The sequence below is a fragment of the Trichomonas vaginalis genome, chromosome III, assembly GCF_026262505.1.
Source record: "Trichomonas vaginalis G3 chromosome III, whole genome shotgun sequence".
Taxonomy (NCBI): domain Eukaryota; phylum Parabasalia; order Trichomonadida; family Trichomonadidae; genus Trichomonas; species Trichomonas vaginalis.
The window spans coordinates 11,110,481-11,129,577 of record NC_067205.1 but is presented as its reverse complement, the minus strand read 5'-3'; the positions used below and the strand labels follow the sequence as shown (position 1 = coordinate 11,129,577).

Here is a 19,097-nt window from a genome sequence, read left to right as displayed (position 1 = left end):
CTATATGAAATTATACAAAAATGAATCAAACGCATTTTAAAAGATTGTTCTTGTATTATAAATGCTATTCGCAGATTTATTAGTTGAAGAAAATTACCAAATTTTTGCCGATTTACAAAAAATGATTTACAAAGCATATTTTTTATAAGGCTTTAAAAATCTTTAAAATGTGACCGGTGACGGAAATCCATGGTAACCAACCGCGGTTCCCGTTTGGAATGCCATAATCATAACAAGAATATACATATAATACGAACAATTCACCGATTTATATTTTGAAGTTAAATACTTTTTCCCTTAAAAAAATAATTTGCCATAATGAAACTTCCAAAAAAAATTTGAATTTGAAAAAATGGTCATTAAGGGTGCACCCGCATGTACGTTTATTTGAGAGTAGGAGGATTACCCTCTCAATTTTGAACGCTTCATTAGCGCAATATCTCGATGAATATTGTATTAAAATTGAATTTGCCCATACCAATATATCTGATACAATATCCTTAAGTTTTACTAAAAAGAATTTTTTAAAATCCCTGCAGATTCGCGGATTTTTAAATTTTTTGATTTTTTTCGAAAATTTTTCGGGAAAAAAAATATTTTCAGAAGAGCCTTAACGGCTAAGTTTTATGTTTAATGTTGAGTATCAAAAAGAATGGGCATCTGATATAGCCATCATATATCCCAGAAGCAAATAAAAATTCTGACTTTTTAAGCATAAAAAATGAAATTTTATTTTTTGCAAAAAACAGGCCACCCGGATGTACGTTTATTTGAGAGGAGGAGGATTAAATTTTTGAAAGCACTAAAATTTGTAAATATGCTAGTTATATAATAATATGCATTATTTTAAAAAATAAAAATTAAAGCACGTTAAAATCTTTTTTGATGAATTTTTACAAAAGCTACTCAGGATAATGCAAGATATGAGTAGTTAAACATAAATTTCAAATCAGATTTTACTTATGATAAATATTTTAAATTTCCGAAAATTAAGTTCAGATCGACTCTATACGTAGTAAATACTAAATAAGGTGCCAAAAACCTATTAAACAGTATCAAAACTATCAAGATTGTAATGTTTTTGAAGAAAAATTTATAGAATTATGGACTTCAAACAGATATTATGTAAATAAAAATAATATAATGAATTTATTTATTCGTATAATAGCAGTAATAAGTCGATTATTCACTTCTACTTCTGAGATTTGAATTTAATTTCGACAGAAAAAGAGATTCAAGAGGAAAATACTAGGGGATACAAACAGCCACCATGACAGGATTATTATGGAGCCAAGTTGTATTTTTTGATATTTTTAGAGTTTTCCTACCTATTTAGGTACCAAGTTATTGCTTAAAAATAAGGTTCTAAATTCTGAAGTTTACATGATCCTCCCGGGCGCACCCTTAAAATCTTTGATGTTGACTTCATTTTCACGATTTTGAAAAAAATTTGGAATTTCATGATGAGTTTTTCTTAGAGTAGATACATATTTCCATAAAATTATACCCATATTCTTCATAATTCTAGTAATTTCAAATATCATTTTGGAATTGGAAGCTTTATCTTCAAAAATTAATGCTTTTCATATTCATAAATAGATTCCATATGGTAAAATTCATTCATATTTTGTTTCATTCTCTAATATTTAAGAGGATATCCTATTCATTTTGATACAAATTAACAAGAAAATCACATATTTGCCTAAAAATGACATCTTAGGCTATCATATAAGTTCTACTGATGGATAAATAATGAAATTATCATCCTTTTAGTTCCCAATAATGTCACTTTTCAACACGTTATATCATAATGCCCCAACCTCAAACGAAGAAGAAGCCAGAGAAGAAAGGGCCAGGAGGCAAGGGAAAGAAGGCCGATGAACTTGAGAAGGCAGTAGCTGGTGCAGGATGGACAACTGCTGCTACTCAGAAGTTCCTTGAATGCCAAACAGATGAAGAACGTTTCCAGCAGCTATACGCAATGTTCACACTTACAGAAGATCAATACAAACACGAGCCACGCAGTGCAGCTCTAATTGATTTCCATCTTGCCAATGCTTTGTTCTGTGCTGATAGAAATTACGATCTTGCTCAAACTCAGTTCGTTTGCAGAACAATGGATAAACTATTACACCATGGAATTGAATTATACCAAGCAAAAATGGATCCAGAGGCTTACAAACCAGTTATGCATATTGAAGATATTAAAACCGAACTATTTAAGGAATTCAAGGCCGCCTTCTTCGAAACTCATCAACATGAAGAGGATCAGTACTTATTTAACCTCGAAGAAACAAAAGTTGTTATTGAATTCGTTAGCGATGTTTTGTTGAATCCAATTAGGTTAATAATGTTCCAATTCTGCTATGAGCGTGCTACAAATCCAATTCCTGAGACAAGAAGAGTATTTACTCCAATCCAACCAGTTCCACTCTCAGAATGCGAAGAAGTACTTCCTGTTATTGACGAAAATCTCGCATTCAAGCCTCCTATTGTCCCATCATCAGGAATTTGCCTTGAAGATGCTCGCGCAATCATTGAAAAATACACCGAAACTGTTATAGATACAATCAACCGCCGTTACGATGCTCTTGATGAAATGGCTTTAAGAATGCAACAAAATTCTCAAGAGGAATAAATGTTTGTAAATTTTAAAATCGATATTACTATTTTTAATAAAATATCTACAATCAGATCCTTTATTATAAGAAGTTCCTTATTCTAGAATTTCTGGTTGAAAAAACATTCGAAATTTTGAATAATCCGTTGAATCATTAAATTTTTGCAATAGACTTCGATAATTCCTTTGAAATTTACTTTTGACCATACTAAATAAAGCACTTTGCCATTTTATTTTCTCATTCCAATTTTTTTTCTAATATCTTTAATCAAACACATTTCCAATAAGTCCTTTGTGTTTACTCATCCAAAATACAATTAAGAGCTTATCCAGTTTAATATATTCTTTGTAATGAAGATTTCAATATGAAACAAAAAGAAATACTTGGTGTATAGATATAGAACACAATTTAATACAAATTTCTATTGCATATTTTTCATAATAATTTGAGAATCTTTTGTAATTCTCTGAATTTCGTTTTTATATGCTTCAAAATTCTTCATAACCGCATCTAAACGTCCCTGATTATCCTTTCTTATCCAGGACTGGAACATTCTGTCACGATACGTGAGTTCTCCGAAAGCAGGGATGAATCTATCCATTGTCTTTCTCTTTGGGAAGACTCTTCTGAATCCACCGAGAATTGGCTGTTCTTCGACGTAATCCCTGATCATTGTCAAATCTCCGAAATTTGGATCTTCCCAGCCATCAACACCTGATTGGATATCACTTACTCTCTTCTTTGTCATCGTTTCACGCCATTCTTGGTCGATCATGTCTACTGCTGGACATGGATTCTTTAATTTCGGATTGCAATCAATGATTCTGGCCATGCGGAGGAGATCCAGCTGTAGAGGGAACTTTATCTCTTGGTCGAGCTTGGAATCGAGACCTGACATGGATGGACTGATGTTAATTTCAATGAAATGAGGATTCATTTGGTCATCAAGCATGATATCGATACCGTACATTTCGTATGATGCATGACGATGAGGAATAAGCTTTTCGTGGTACTTCCTGATCTCTGACATGCCGGCAATTACGGTCATAATCGTAACATGTTCGAGTTTTTCCATTATCATGTCTGTATTGATACCAGTATCGCGAAGATGCTTGAGGAAGAAAGGAAGTGACCATTTGGAGTCTTCAATGTGCTCAACTCCGTCATCACATCTCTTAAATTGATCATCTTCTTTGTTAATCGAGAAATTAGTAAGATGCATATGATCATCTTGGTAATCTCCGTTGATATCGTATGGATGTGTGCAAAATCTGGCAAGGCCAGAGTGGTGCATGTAAATTCTCAAAGGATTGCATGAAGTAATAAGAGCATAAAGTCGGATATCGAATTTCCTCTTTGTAATAAGCATTGGCCTCTCAATATATGTTTGAACAATTCCTGCTTGAGTTGGGATTGGATCTTTTTCACTGCAAACAAGATGAATTCCGCGTCCACGTGAAGATGCTGAAGGTTTAACAATCCAAAGCTTGGTTTTTTCATAGGCTTTTGCGAAAGCATCTTTATCATTCGGAAGTAAATATGATTTAGGGTAAAAATCAGCAAGACCTGGACCACGTTTCGCTAACTCTGTCATTCTGTTATGAAGATTATCTTTCCTACCCATTAGAAAAGCACCGGCAAAATGATTAATTTTTTGCCAGCTTTTACATCTTTGATATTCATCTGCTTGATACTGACGACCCCAAGAAGCATTCCAAGTTCGATTATCTTCAGTAACAGCAAAACCACAATGTTTGAATCCACTTCTGGTCAGGTTAGTAATTACTTGATTTACATAATATGCAATGGGATAAGACGACTTATTTTGTGGTTCATTGGGTCTTGGAACATTTACGTACTTGTATGGTAGAGGAACACTATCATAAAGCTTGATAATTTCCTCCATCTTCTTATATCGTTAAAATTTTTTACGTTCTCTCAATGGAAAAAATAAAGGCAAAAATGGAGATGGGGGGAATCGAACCCCCGGCCTCAACTATGCTAAAGTCGCACTCTACCACTGAGCCACACCCCCAATTCGAAATTTTAGTAAAAATTAAAATAGTAAATAAAAACAACAAAGAACTTTAACTTGTTTGATCACAAAGCGATTTGTTACCAAAACAAAAAATTAGAACAGATTGATGTATTCCCTAACAACCCAATCATTTACAAAATCACCTTTCAATACCTTTCTTACTTCTCTATGCAAAACTCAATCTCCCCTTCATCTTTCAAAGAAAAAAAAATAATAAAATGATATTTCAAACAATTTAGTTGCACTCAAAATTTACTATAGGGAATTCAAACTCATTTTAGTTCACATTTTAAGAAGCGATTTTGACAGATTAGCGTTTTATAAGATTAAAATGATATAGAAAAATTTTATATTAAACCTCTATCCATGCTCAATTTTCAATAGCTTTCAAAACTTATTTCTTTTGAAAATTGAGTAAAACCGATATTTAAAATCATATATTTGCATGTCTCATTGCAAGAAGTACAATAAGAATGGCAAGTATTGTCATTCTGATGCTAAATCATTGGACAGGTTTCTCAATGCTCTTTCAGGTGTTACACCAGAAAAAGCCCTTAACTATTTAAAAACTCACCATGCAACAGGACAAGAGCTCTATGCATTGATTAAATTTCTCCAATTTAAGGACAATAGTGGATTTTTAACGACCTTGTGCACAAGAGAGCTTGATCATCATCCAAATCTTACCGAAAGTGTGTTGGAAAAAACATGGGACACTTATTCACCAATATATACAAATACAGTCTTTACGAAATTTAAAGCAGCAAATCAGCCTGAACGTGGTTTGTTAACTGATGAAGAACTCACAAAATCATTCATGCTCACTAAAACTCTTGAAGAAAGGAATGATTTGTTTCGTTCGATCGAAGATAATGTTGTATCAATCATATCGTATGAAAATAAAGGCTATCCAGACAATCATGGAAACCAAAACATCCTCCCAGAATCGTTCTATATTATCATGATAAAACAAAAAGCAAGGTATCTTTTACAATCCGTTTATTACGTTAAAGACATTGGAGGCAATTCTAACATTAAGAAGTATTCAAGAGAAGAAATTTGGAACCCTCGCAACAAGGATGTTTTCTCCGATTCAGAAAGAAGATTAATATTTGGAACCACCACAGATGGCTGCATTCAAACCACTCCTGCATTGGAAACTAAAAATATTCCTCAAAATGAAATTGATTGGGTTAATTTATTAGAAACATGTAATTACCCAGATTTTGACTAACATAAAAATTTCTTATATAGTAATCCTGCATTTCATGCATTTTTATTTTTCAATTTAAAATTTTCATTTTTTTTTCTTTTTTTTAATTATGTTGTCATTGTCATCCAAATGTTTTTAAAATTACTTTTACTTTCATAATCAATGTACGTTTAATATATTTTATTTTTTTATAATGTACACAATCAATTTTGCACAATCTACCGCTCAAACACTCAGCTATAAACCAGTTACTACGTACAAAAGTGGACCATCATGTCTTAAAGGAGCGCTTCAAACTAATGATCAAAAAACGCAATCCTTTTCATGGATGAAACAAGAAGAACGAGTTGTTCTCCCTTATGGATATAATCCGCAAATACTCAGTAAAATCCCAGAAATTCAAAAACAAGAACCTATATGGCCAAAAATTTTTACACAAAATAATAAAGAAAATCAGAAACAATATCCAATTCAACCTGTGTTTAGATTTCTTAATCTTAAGCAATCCAAGAAAAACCTATCTATTGCTGATGTATCTTCAGATGATGAAGATTTTTCGAATATAAATTCATTTCCAAGATCGACGAAGAACACTACACACTTGTTAGATTCGGATTCATCTGATTGTGAAAAATTTGGTTCTAGTTCACTGGATTTTTCTGACGATTCAACTTGTTTCTACATGAATACAGAATCTATATTGGCAGAATCATCACCAAACGCAACAATATCAAATTCAAACAGATCTTCCCGCATTTCAATATCAACAAAAATAAATTCTTGCTCAGATACCATTTCAACAAATTTTAGCTGCGTTCCAAGCAGTTCATTATCATATAGCAAATCATCTCCAATCAAGAGCAGCTCTTTTCGATGCTCTTCTGTTACTTCATCAAATTCAGAAAGAACTTCAATCTCATGTTCAGAATAGAACTCTATTTATTACCATTTAATTCTTTATTTTATCTCATTGTTTGTTATTCAATTTCGTTTTTTTTACACAATTGCACCAAAATCAGAATAAAATTTTATATTCTTCCTTTTACAACAAGGTACAAGCTTGAAAATTCATTAGAAGTCTCGATTTGCTTGAAAAATTTATAAAAAATTAACGCTCCATTGACTTTCAAATTTTGAATATAGAATTTCAAACTTTGAATTGAATTTTATCAAATTCTAAGCGATCATAAATTTGGGGAAATGATACAGTTCAAAGTCTAAATTAGTAAACACTAACATGTGATAATATATGCTAATGAGTTGTTTCAAAATTTAGCTACTGATAAATGTTGGAAAGCAAAAATTTATGAGCACTCAGAATTTGATATATTTGATAAAAAAAGATAAAATGTCATTCATACATCATTAATCTAAAATCAAGTTAATAAAATTTCAGAAGTTTGCCGATATCGGTCTTTTTGTATGTAATAGATCATTGTTTAACTTTTTTGTAATGCAATTTAATTTTGAATTCTTATGCTTTCTTCTGAAAAAATTGTGAATTTCTGCAATTCATTCAAAAAATTGAAGAATAGCAGAAATTTTCTGACAATCATATGATCATTGGATTACTGTTTGAATCATTCAGTACATTTGATAACATACCATCACGGTCAACGCCAAGTCAATATTCATCCGATCAAAATATCATGTTATATGCTGGAAATTATTCAATTACGTGTGATGGTGCCCAGGGAGGTGCTTCATCTAATAGTGGAATGGGAGGCAGAGGTACAAAAATCTTATCAACTTTAACGCTTAATTTTCGAACAAATATTACTTTAAGAGTCGGTAAGAAAGGTAAAGATTCAGCAGATGATAATGGCGGTGGATATTATGATGGAGGAAATGCATTCCCTGCATTCAAATATTCAAATGTAGCTATTTATGCTGGCGCAGGAGGCGGTTCTAGCTCAATCTGGATAAAGGATATGCCAATATTAGTTGCTGCAGGCGGTTCAGGAGGTCTTTATCACTCCACTGGAGCCCCTGGTGGTGATTTCATTAATAATTTTAACTGTACTTCTGAAAATTGCACTTCTACAGAAAGAATCAAAGGTTATACAGATTGCCCAGCTAAATTTAGACCCAGTTCAACTAGATGGCATGCATATAGTGGGTCAGGTGGTGGGTATCAATGTGGAAATGTAGTAGATGCGTTACCAATACCACAACCATTTCAATATGCTAGGGTATCCCACGGTGGTTTAAGCTTTATAAATAGTTCATATTTCCGTGAAGTGCGTATTATTTCAGATAATATCAATGGAAATGAGGGAGATGGATTAATTACAATAAATCCAATAAATATTCGTGGTTGTTCTTCTTGGACTAACTATAGTTATTGCACAAGGTGCCAAGAAGGCTTTTATTTATATAATGGGAGATGTTGTCGAAGATGTCCAAGAGGTTTTTATGGAGAAAATTCTTCATTGACGAAACTTCAACAATGCAAACCATGCAATCAAACTTGTGGAAGTTGTTCTATATCCCCAGATAGTTGTACGTCATGCATATCACCATACTATTTAATGGGATCAACTTGTGTTTTAAATTGCGGCAGTGGAAATTATTCAAATCCACAAAGGGAATGCAAACAATGTTCACAAAATTGTTCTCAATGCGACGGAAAAGCAGAATATTGCACTTCATGCGCTTCAAATAATTACTTTGTAAATGAAAATCACCAATGCGCGCTTTGTCCATTCCCATGTTCATGGTGCAAATCAGCAAATCAATGCACGAAGTGTCAGAAAGGATATTACTTAATTGGATCAAAATGCGTTCCTCATTTTACCAAAAATCCAGAACCCTACAATATTATTGGTAGAATCTTGAGAAGAAGAGGATAAAATTCACTTTTACACCATACTACATAAAAAATTTGTTTTAATGCGGGTTTTCCAAATAATTTTGATTTTTTTGTATAGTTAAAACCGAAAAAAAATATATTCACCCTAGATAATTAGAATATTCATTATTAATCTCTAATTTGACATCAAATGGATTTGAAAATTCTTGCTGAAGCAGCACTTCAGCAACAGAAGAAAATCACTCGAATTGATCCAAAAACATATGAAGCTCAATTGGATATTCTTCATGATTTGTATCAAAGCAATGAAACAGAACAAATTGAAAAACGAATTCAAGAAATTGATAAAGAAATAGCCGATTGCCAAATGAAAATTACTAGATACCAAAATTCTTTCCTTGAATTATTACAAAATACAACACCAGAATCAATTGCTGAAGAAAACAAAGAAATTGCAAGTGATACTCTCAAATTTGCATTTAATGAAGTTAACAATCAGATAAATAGTCTATGCCAAATGTCGGTAGATAGCGAAGTACTCGATGTACCAATTACAGCAGTTTATGATATCGAAAATCAAATTATCCAAATAATTGAGCAATTCAAAGAAGAAGGATCTTTCAGAGAATCCGAAGGACAACTTGAAAAATGGAGAAATAGGCTTGAGGAACATAACCAAAAAGTATTAGGATTTTTATCAAGTAGCTTCCACCAAAATGATTCTTCAGATTCTTCAGATGACAACTTTTAATGTTTGTGTTTGTTTTTATCTTAAATTCTACGGATTTTTTATTTGATATTTTTTACTAGTTTTTTAGGACATGATTTTCTAATAAAAAGTAATCTGAGGTTCTATTAAATTCATTAGAAGCATCTTCATTGATAGATTTTTTCGAAATTTACAATTTAATTTAATTGAGTCTTTTAAATTAAGTAACATAAATCATTATTCTTAGCATTAATAAAAACACTTTTAAAAAAGTGTTTGGACTCAAATGCTAAGAATTCAAATTCTCAACCAATGAATTTGAAAAAGAATTCGAAAAATATCTACAATTAAACAACTATTCAAACAGTTTCTTTATGATTTTTGTTCATTTTTGAAATCATATCAGTAATGACGGAGTAAGCTAAAAGCGCCCCGTCGAGGAGCATTTTTGGGATACGGGCCAAGACATAGTATTTCTTTACAAACTCAAAAATCTTTTCTGGATATGGAAGATCTGATAAAATGAAGACAATTTTCCATAAAAAGACAACCCATTCGATAGTGAGCTTGTCATGAATATCCTTCTTAAGATATGGAGCAGAAAACCCGGCAAATCTTAAATTAATAATATAAGCCTCTAAAGATATCTCTACAGGGCTATTTTCGAAACATAGAGCAAGTAGATTCTCTATAGATTGATTGAGTAACTGAAAACTAGCGAAAAACTCAGCAGGTTTCATATTAAGATAATTATGCATCATTTTTTCGAAAGTTTTTGGTGGTCCGAGCTCCGAAATCTTCTTATTCCGTAGAGAAGCAAGATAATTTGGTATCTTTGGGTCGTATTGCTGATAAAATTCTTCACATACTTGTAATCTTTTGAACCAATAACGAACAGAGAAATCTGCAAGGGCATTTATTTGTTCAGGCTGCTTTATTCCTGCGAAACTCTTGATCATTTCAACAGTAAGTTCGATCAAATTGTCAATTGTATCTGGTTCTTTTTCTGTGTAGCGAATTGGCGAAAATCTGGATTGTATGAAATCTCCAAAGGTTGCAGATTCGTAAGAGTCGGATAAATAGTGAGTCAATGGATCGCGAATGTTAGCTGCAGATTTAAGAATATTTTGAATTGCTGTTGCACATGAATCTGGCTTGATAAATGGTCTAGGTATAAATGACATGGCTATCTTAATATCGGCCAACTGATATTCGACTGCTTTTGCTTTGATTTGCAATTTTATGTCATAATCGTATTTTATGGATGAAGGGATTCTTTGTATAGCTTGCTGAGATACCATAATATTTCGAGGATGTTCAATTAATTCGTTTACAACTACTTCTAATGAATCTAAATCCATCATCGCTTTAATACAACGATTTAACTTATTTGTTGATATTTGTTTCGAATACTTTACTTGTTTTAAGTATAATATAACTCTTGCTCTCCAAAAATCAGCATTATCTCGTGTTAATGTTTTTAAGATTGGCGTAGTATTTAAAGAATTTAGTTCTTCTTGCTCTACTTTCACTGATTCGAGCAGTTGTTCTAATTCCACTCGAGTTTTTTCAATTTGCTGTTTCACTGCTATAGTATAAGATAATATCTTTCCTCTGGCGAATCTTGAATCACTATAAGCAACATGATTCATATATACAATGTAATTGTCAATCGTTGGGAATACCATTTTTTCAGGCAATGGATCTTCTGTGAATACTGCTTTAGAAGAATATTGTTCAAACTCGTCTTTATCGAGATTAGGTTTAGTTTCTACAATTATAGACGATCCTGGTGCTTGCTGCGTTGTTTTGTCATCGACAGAAGCATTTGAGCTCCTTCGACTCATAACAAAAGAAGATCCAAGAAAAAATTGATATTGCTTTATAGGATAATTACTATCACTATTATACACATTTATCAGAATACGGATCATGGATTCACAATTCCTACAATTTCGAAATAAAAATGATCTTTTTTATGTCATATAGATTAGAATCTTCATTAAAATACCATAAAATAAACGCCTTATCAATTTACAGATGATATCAATCATATATTTAATTTTTAAAAATTCAATTTCATCAATGTTTCTCAGGACACATAGCATCAGGGTCCTTGGCGATAATGTAATATTCCGATGAAATCGTGGTGTCTTTCTTAAGTTAATTAATCTAATTCAGATAAGAATACAATCCCTTTTAGCATTTATCGGTGTTGATCAAGGATTCTCTTAACCTCATACGATGCAGATCCTGTTGATCAAACTCATCTCAAAGAATATTGGTGGAGATTATAGAAAATTTTATCTCAAAAAATTTTGAAAATGGGAAACAAAAAAAAATTTTTTTGATAAGATTTGGATTGATTTTTTTGTCACATCACTTTTCTCCAAAGTCTTGCGGAAAATGCTGCTGCGGTGGTGCTCATGAAGCTAACATTCACGATGAACACGTTATTGAGGCTTTCAAAGATGCTATCGCTCTCGGAAACCAGAAGAACGGCACTAACGTTCAATTCGTCGAACTCGTTTCTGCTACACAGCAAGTTGTTGCTGGATTCATCTTCGATGGCGTTGTTAAGACAAACGACGGCAACTACAAGGTTAAGATCTGGTGCAAGCCAGGAAACACAGAGAAGGAACTCCAACTCTTCGAAAAGGCTTAAATAGCACTTTAGTTATTAATTACCAAGTTCTCGGTTTTTATTAAACTATTACTTCCTTTATAATTTTGATATTTTTTTAATTTTAATTTTTTGTCAATAAAAATTCTTCTTTTGTTAATAGCAGCTTTTGCTTATTTACTGTGACCTATAATTACAGTCCTACTACCCCTAATATTACCAATTATTATATTTTGTTTGCCTTCCTATAGTTGCCTTCTACAATCGGCATGTACGTCAGTTAACTTTCGAGAATTATTTTACTCTTAATCATATCATTTCAAAAGAATTTACAATTTGTGATGATTTTTTTTTTAAATAATCAATTCTTCCTTTCTCCATAGGTTTTATTGTCTTGTGTTAGTTACTATCAAGAATCGAGCCGGAAATATATGATATATTTTTTTTGCATGATATATTTTGTTGATAAATTATTTTTAACGAATGGCAATAGATCTCTAGGCTTAACGGAATTTTGTTCAAGGAACGACCTCCATGTCATTTGTGAAATTAGTATTTGTGGGAATTTGTGATGTAGGAAAAAATTACCATACTCAATTATTGGATTTTTTTTCCATTATTCAATTTTGAAATTTCAAAAATACGAGAATATGATAATTGAGATACAATATTATAATTGATCAAAATATGTAAACTATTGAAATCATTTTTCCAATTATATAATTCTGAGGCTCTGATTTTAAGAGAACAACTTCATTCATTTTATATTATGCCAAAACTCCCCACTTTACGGCCTCGAATAGTGCTGTTTGATCGATCAAACAACGGGAATGTGAGTGGGAAGATCATTTGTATCGGAAAACATGGTTACCCGCTTCATACTGAAACATTCAATTGCTATAAAGGCTCTCCAAATCAGAAAGTGGAGCCAAGAGGTGTTGACTTTTCAGAGGCTGAGCAGGCAGTAAAGAAATTTTTCTGGACTCTGCAATCACAAACTATTCCAAATTTGTCATCTTCCATACTACCTGTCGATACATCTCTGATCATACCTCTGGATCTACCAAATCCTGATGAGATCGACCTTAATTTACCAGAAAATAATTTGGATACATTTGAACCAAATGATGCTTACGTCCCGCAATGTGGATCCCTTTCATTTGGTGATTGTGACATGATTGAGCAATACTTTTAATAATTATATTTTTCTTATCTTCAGTAAAAGCTAGATACCTAGCGGAAACTGTTTTATTGTTTTATACTCTAAAATTGAGGAAAAGTTGATATAAAATTCATGTATTATTCTTTCATATTTGGAAGTACGATTGAGAGATAAATAGTTTATTTCAACAATACATGGATAATTCTAAAGACAAATAATTAACGCTCAATGAAAAAGATAAAATTTCCAAAAATTGAGATTAAGGGAATACGAAAAAGAAATTCCAAAAAGAAAAGAGAAAATTATGTAAGTAATTTATTTTATAGCTTACCAGATATTGGCAATATTAATATCTTGGAAGATTGTGAACACACAGTTACAAGTGATAAATGTGGACAAATACAATTTCAGATGAAAATATTATAAATGACCTTAAAACAAAAGACTAGAATGAAACTTGTGGAATATTTTTGAAAAATTTTAAAAATTAAACCAATTAAATTAAAAACATAAAACTATTTACTCACTAAGAATAAAATCGGGATCAATATCAATCCCGTAAGAAGACTCGATACAAAATATCGAATCAAATGGATCATTAGATCTGGATAAATAAGGGATGGGGAATGACGCAACTTTCTGGACTGTAATTGGAATCGGAAACGGTTGTTTAACTGGCTGGTTGCAAAAATAATTGAAGTACCTATCGGCAAGGTAAACTTCATTTGGAGTGTTTCTCCTCTCAACAATACCTAACTCTATCAAAATATAAACAATTTGATAAAGTTTGCATAAGGTTGACTTGAAACGACCATTATCTCTGGCAAAGAACGAGGCAGTTTCCTGGATATTGAGTTTCTGCCTTCTTTGCGTGATAAATAGAAGGGTGAAGTCAACAGCGATAGAACTCATCAATAACTTTTGAACTGAAGGAAAGATCGTTGAAATGTTTGACGAATCGGCGGTGCCAATGCCTCGTTCGTGAATAACCTTTTCAAGAGTTGGTATAATTTGGCCCATTCCAACCCATTTCACCATATCAAGGTTTTCTTTTTGGAGAATTCCAAAGGCTTGTAAAATTGTAGCGAGGTCATAGAATCTTCTCCTCTGGAATCCAAATCGTTCGCAAATATTTGTGATCTTTAACATGATTTCTCCATTAGAATTACAATATTCAAGAAACCTTACAATAGAATGATGGAAGTTGTCACGATGCCTTTTGACTTCTTTCCGGGTATATTGATCAGATATAGGTTTGATAGGATTAGAATTAACATACATTGAAATATAGTATGATTCGTAATTGAACGTGTTATCCATCTTTTACAAATGTCAAATTTTATATGGACTATTCAAAAACATAAGCGTGAGATCACTTCTTAATCAGATAGGTATGAGAAGCATTATTTCGAAAAAATTTATATTTGTTGAATTCATCACAAAATTGTTTGAACTCAAAAGTGCCAGACATTACAATAATTTATAGCTCAATTACTTACCATAATTAGTTCATCTCTAAGAAACAACTTTTTCGAATTTCTCTATGTCAATTTTTAGGATAAATAGACTCAATTTGAATAATTATTATTTCTGAACATTCAAATTTGAATGAAGAAGATTTCATAATCGAATTAAGAATGGCAAATATTATTCTATACCAATTATACTGTTTTTCAATATTTATTCGTTAATGTTTATTTTATCTTAAAAATGTAAACTAAAAGACAATTCGTTTAATTATTAATGGTTTTGATGCATATTGTAATATCGATCTTATCAGCTTTTTTATTTTGAATACTCAGCAATAGAAAAATTTCCAAAACTGAATTATTCTCTCAAACAATGCCATCTCAATTTCAACGTTGGATAATATACTTTAGACAGCAAGAAAATCTATCCCGTTGAATAAAAATACCCGTATTTTGGATTTTTATTTACTATCATTTTTAATTTCACAGGAATTACAATTTTTACGATCGAGTTTAATGTTCAAAATGTTTGATTTATAACCTATTCCGCAAGCATATGGCTTCTTCAGCTCCCAAAAAATTGCGACTTGGGTTATTTCAGATCAATAAAGTTTGCTTTCATCTGAAATTTGGGGAGGCAAAGCTTGTATAATGAAAAGGTCCTGCTTGTAGATATATTCTTCTATTTAATTTCAATTTATCCTTATATTTTCCATTCTTTCTTATTCAAATCTTAGCATTTTTCCATACAATTTAACTCAAAAAATACTTATTAACAGCTGATTATTCCAGAGCAATATTGCTAATTGGTGGAAACGATCCACCTAATTTTCGAAAAATTTGACAAGATGCGTAAGGTGGATCTGAATTATGGCACTGCGCCAATTTTTGAAATAAACATTGGCTCGGGGGGCGTAAATTCAGTTCATACTATATCAGAGAACCTTTACTTGTCTACTTCTTCTGATCAAATTTCTTTATTTGATTCAGATACCGTACAAGAGTCAGTTCCAACACAAACAGAGTGCTCCGTTTATATTAGGAAGCAAGAATTATTAGTAGCAATTACAAAATCAGATCATTCTTTCATTATTTTAACTCCATCAAATTTAAAAATGCCATTTCTTGAAGGTATTCCGACAAATCAATCTTTTGTTAATCATATAATTTACTCATCCAAATCAAATATCTTCTTGACAATAGGACAAGGCGTCAGCATTTGGAGATTTTCATTTGATCCTACAGCATCGAAAGGAAACCTTCAAAAAGCGGGATTCAAAATAACTTTGCAAGGCCACTTCCTTGATGACTATAACTTTACAATTTTAAATGAGCCTCAGTTTGACTATCATAATGAATTTCTGATTCTTCCTTCGCAATCTGGAATTCGATTTTATAAGCAGGATGGTTCATATTCACAGTTTACTACAGATCCAATCTCAGAAGTTTCTCCAATATCGTTTAATCAAAGTATTTCAAAACTTTTAGCAATAAATGAAGATAAAATCACAATTTACCATAAGAATCAAAGTATTTTCAGATGTTTTAAGCTTCCAAACGAGTCAATAATTTCAGCTTTTTATTTCTCAAAGACTGATGTTTTATTTGTTACAGCGAAGCAAGATTTCTTCTTAATGAACCTCAAAACAGGTAAATTCTGGCGTTGCGCTTCCGCCAGACAGCCAATTTCAAGATTATTGTATTATCCAGGTTCTTTTCCACGAATCATCAGAATTACAGGCTCTACGATATACTGTAGACAGATTAACATTCCATGGAAGTTCTGGGTTCAAAATATCGGCGGTTTCAAACAAATACAAAGAAATCCGAAGATAAACAGTGCCGCTAGACTTACTATGCTTACAGATGACAACACCATAACATTCATAAGTCCAAAGAACAAAGCAGTCCTTACTTCTCTCCCTCCTTCAAACCAAACAAAGATCATTCAAATTTTCTATGACCGCGGTTTCTCTCAAAAAAATACCAAAAGAGATGATCTCATGGTTATAACGGAAGATGGAAAACTATCAGTTTACAACACAGAAACTGTTCCAATTTCTCTGAAATCTGATTACGAATTTAATGCAACTTATTTGACCCAGTTTACATCGAAAGGGGATCCATTCTATGCAATAAGTACAACAACAGGCGAAATTCTGATCTGTAACTATGAAGATTTGAAGATTTCGAACAGAATTCAGATATCTCCAACTCCTGAACCAATAAAATGCGTTGAATTCGATGGCCAACACCTTATTGCTATCACAGAGTCAGAACTTATCGCTTACAATGCAACAACTCTTAGTTTTGTCCTGAAAAAGAAATGTAATACAGATGGACTGATAAAAATGAATAATAACATTCTATATATTGGCAGAGATAATGGAAAAATATCTAGGTACGAGATAATCAATCAAAACATCAGAGAAACAATGATTTCAAGTCATGAATCCGAAATCACTTCATTTTCATTTGGAGATGCATTCTGGGTATCAATATCACTTGATGGTACCGTAAATTACCACAATTATGTTGATACTTGCTTGGCAAATATTAATTTGGACAATCAAATTTTTTCATCAGAAATTTTGAATGGAAAAAGAGATTTGATATTATCAACACCATCAGATTTGATGATAATTAAAGGTCCAATAGTATTCGGAAAGGAATGTGACCAGGAAATCCCTCAATTGGATAATTACAACAGAATTGTTGATGTTTTGGCATCAGGAATGTTCAGATCCACTTCTTTAGGCGATGTTGAACCAAAGGAAGCCATATTTATACGAAATGAACGCTTGGAAAAGCAAATAACTGAAGAAAATTTGAAATATTCCGCAAAATCATCGCCAAAACCTCAAAAAACAGCCGAAATGGAAGAAGATAATAAAGATCAAGAGAATAATGCATACGATAACGATGCAGAAGTCGAAGAAGAAAAGAATGAAGAATCAAATCACGAAATAATCATCCAAGAACCTGAAGCTGTATCAGAAAATGCAGAATCACGTGAAATAAGAGCTCCGAGACACATAAACAAAGAAGATATCAAACAAAAAGGAAAAGATAAAAAATCTACAAATTCAAAACGTTTGAATAAGAATAAAAACACAAACAGTTATGCTGGACCAGTACAATCATCAAATAGCCTTAAATCTTTACAGAAAAATGAAGAAATTTTACTTTTTAGCCAGGATTGCATTGATAAATTAAATAAAAAGCCACAAAAGCATCAGGTTTCCCAACCACATGGCAAGAATTCCAATCCAAAATCAATCCAAAGGATAAAAGACCGAATTTCGGATCAAAAATTCCAATCTCAAAAGGAAATAACAATAGAAACAGATAGTTACATCAATATACCTATTGAGAAATCCAATTCTCTGACTTCCTTCGATTCAATATTAACTCCTCCGCCTGCATTTGGAAATAATCCAAATTCAGCAGCCTTTAAACAAAATTTCCAAAAAGCTAGTGTTGCAAATGTTTATGCCAACAAGAAGAAAGCCAATACATTCGCTTACAATGAAAGATCTTTGTTCCAACCTTTAAATCTTCCAAATCAGAACAAAGAAAAATTCATTGATCCACAGCTTTACCCCGATGACTACAGAAAACAGTTCTTTGAGCTAGATAAAGGCTACTCAATGAACAAAAAGTCATTCCAAACGATTCTTCCGCCATCTCCAAATTCTCAACCAGAAACTTCTTCAAATACAGAAAATTCTGCTAATAAAGAGAATAAAGATGTTGAAACAACATCAAAAACCAACAATAAAGAAGAAATAAAACAAGATGATTCGATGATCAATTATGTCATCATGAAACGATATCCAACACCTCCAGTGATCAAAGAAGAATGGACTGTTAACCCCCCCAGACACCGTTTGTCAAGAAATGAAACTCCTAATTTTGTTCGACCTTCAATTATCCTTCAGAACGAAGTAACGTCGAAATCTGAAGTCAACAAATTGTATGGAAAAGGAAGTCACGCTTTAATTCCTCTTCCTGACAGAAATGACTCAGATTCTCTGAATAATAAACAAAATAAGGTGAAATACAACTCTCAAAACCAAAAGAATTCATACAGAGAGTCATTAATCATCCAACCAATTCACTTCCTTCAGCCTGGAGAGGCTCCTCCGCCTCCTCAGACAGCAAATCAACGCGCAAGGATCATTGTGCCTGCTTGGGCTAGATCTGCACGCAAATAATGTAAATACTCATGTTTGTTAGTTTATTTTTAAATTTAATTCTTAATTTTTTTTTAGAAATTTGTAATCATTAACATGGATGAGTTTTCCATGGTATTTGCCGGCAAATGCTATGTAAAACTCATCTACGTTAAAAGAAATTATAGCATGTTGAAGTAGAAGACGTTCAATATGATAATTCATTTCCGAGGATTTGATATATATTCAAATTCCCTGAAACAACAATTTCTGTA

At 32.2% G+C, this 19,097-nt stretch overlaps 11 protein-coding genes and 1 non-coding gene across 12 annotated transcripts, besides 1 other annotated feature; 8 read left to right on the top strand and 4 right to left on the bottom strand.

The window, feature by feature from the left end:
* Positions 1–363: 363 nt before the first annotated feature.
* Positions 364–1,404: a mobile genetic element.
* A 406-nt stretch (positions 1,405–1,810) lies between these two features.
* TVAGG3_0680850 (uncharacterized protein) lies at positions 1,811–2,638 on the top strand (the record flags this gene model as incomplete). Its single annotated transcript, XM_001329795.1, has 1 exon — positions 1,811–2,638. One exon carries the CDS (start codon positions 1,811–1,813, stop codon positions 2,636–2,638), a length of 828 nt encoding a protein of 275 aa, XP_001329830.1.
* A 404-nt stretch (positions 2,639–3,042) lies between these two features.
* Positions 3,043–4,527, bottom strand: TVAGG3_0680840 (protein polyglutamylation; the record flags this gene model as incomplete). Its single annotated transcript, XM_001329796.1, has 1 exon — positions 3,043–4,527. One exon carries the CDS (start codon positions 4,525–4,527, stop codon positions 3,043–3,045), a length of 1,485 nt encoding a protein of 494 aa, XP_001329831.1.
* A 57-nt stretch (positions 4,528–4,584) lies between these two features.
* On the bottom strand, positions 4,585–4,656 carry TVAGG3_0680830. Its single transcript has one exon. It is a non-coding gene; the product is annotated as a tRNA-Ala (tRNA).
* Positions 4,657–5,104: 448 nt separating this feature from the next.
* On the top strand, positions 5,105–5,893 carry TVAGG3_0680820 (uncharacterized protein; the record flags this gene model as incomplete). The annotated part of the gene is made up of 1 exon (XM_001329797.1): positions 5,105–5,893. The coding sequence occupies one exon, from the start codon at positions 5,105–5,107 to the stop codon at positions 5,891–5,893; it is 789 nt and encodes a 262-aa protein (XP_001329832.1).
* A 172-nt stretch (positions 5,894–6,065) lies between these two features.
* On the top strand, positions 6,066–6,803 carry TVAGG3_0680810 (uncharacterized protein; the record flags this gene model as incomplete). Its single annotated transcript, XM_001329798.1, has 1 exon — positions 6,066–6,803. One exon carries the CDS (start codon positions 6,066–6,068, stop codon positions 6,801–6,803), a length of 738 nt encoding a protein of 245 aa, XP_001329833.1.
* Positions 6,804–7,428: 625 nt separating this feature from the next.
* TVAGG3_0680800 (serine-type endopeptidase protein) lies at positions 7,429–8,724 on the top strand (the record flags this gene model as incomplete). The annotated part of the gene is made up of 1 exon (XM_001329799.1): positions 7,429–8,724. The coding sequence occupies one exon, from the start codon at positions 7,429–7,431 to the stop codon at positions 8,722–8,724; it is 1,296 nt and encodes a 431-aa protein (XP_001329834.1).
* Positions 8,725–8,874: 150 nt separating this feature from the next.
* TVAGG3_0680790 (uncharacterized protein) lies at positions 8,875–9,435 on the top strand (the record flags this gene model as incomplete). Its single annotated transcript, XM_001329800.1, has 1 exon — positions 8,875–9,435. One exon carries the CDS (start codon positions 8,875–8,877, stop codon positions 9,433–9,435), a length of 561 nt encoding a protein of 186 aa, XP_001329835.1.
* A 317-nt stretch (positions 9,436–9,752) lies between these two features.
* Positions 9,753–11,240, bottom strand: TVAGG3_0680780 (uncharacterized protein; the record flags this gene model as incomplete). Its single annotated transcript, XM_001329801.1, has 1 exon — positions 9,753–11,240. One exon carries the CDS (start codon positions 11,238–11,240, stop codon positions 9,753–9,755), a length of 1,488 nt encoding a protein of 495 aa, XP_001329836.1.
* Positions 11,241–11,690: 450 nt separating this feature from the next.
* On the top strand, positions 11,691–12,579 carry TVAGG3_0680770 (cystatin family,phytocystatin subfamily; the record flags this gene model as incomplete). Its single annotated transcript, XM_051242705.1, has 1 exon — positions 11,765–12,058. One exon carries the CDS (start codon positions 11,765–11,767, stop codon positions 12,056–12,058), a length of 294 nt encoding a protein of 97 aa, XP_051089292.1.
* A 162-nt stretch (positions 12,580–12,741) lies between these two features.
* Positions 12,742–13,663, top strand: TVAGG3_0680760 (uncharacterized protein; the record flags this gene model as incomplete). The annotated part of the gene is made up of 1 exon (XM_001329802.2): positions 12,786–13,211. One exon carries the CDS (start codon positions 12,786–12,788, stop codon positions 13,209–13,211), a length of 426 nt encoding a protein of 141 aa, XP_001329837.1.
* Positions 13,664–13,697: 34 nt separating this feature from the next.
* TVAGG3_0680750 (winged helix DNA-binding domain family) lies at positions 13,698–14,688 on the bottom strand (the record flags this gene model as incomplete). The annotated part of the gene is made up of 1 exon (XM_001329803.1): positions 13,698–14,498. One exon carries the CDS (start codon positions 14,496–14,498, stop codon positions 13,698–13,700), a length of 801 nt encoding a protein of 266 aa, XP_001329838.1.
* An 807-nt stretch (positions 14,689–15,495) lies between these two features.
* TVAGG3_0680740 (WD40 repeat-like family) lies at positions 15,496–18,868 on the top strand (the record flags this gene model as incomplete). The annotated part of the gene is made up of 1 exon (XM_001329804.1): positions 15,496–18,864. The coding sequence occupies one exon, from the start codon at positions 15,496–15,498 to the stop codon at positions 18,862–18,864; it is 3,369 nt and encodes a 1,122-aa protein (XP_001329839.1).
* Positions 18,869–19,097: the final 229 nt, after the last annotated feature.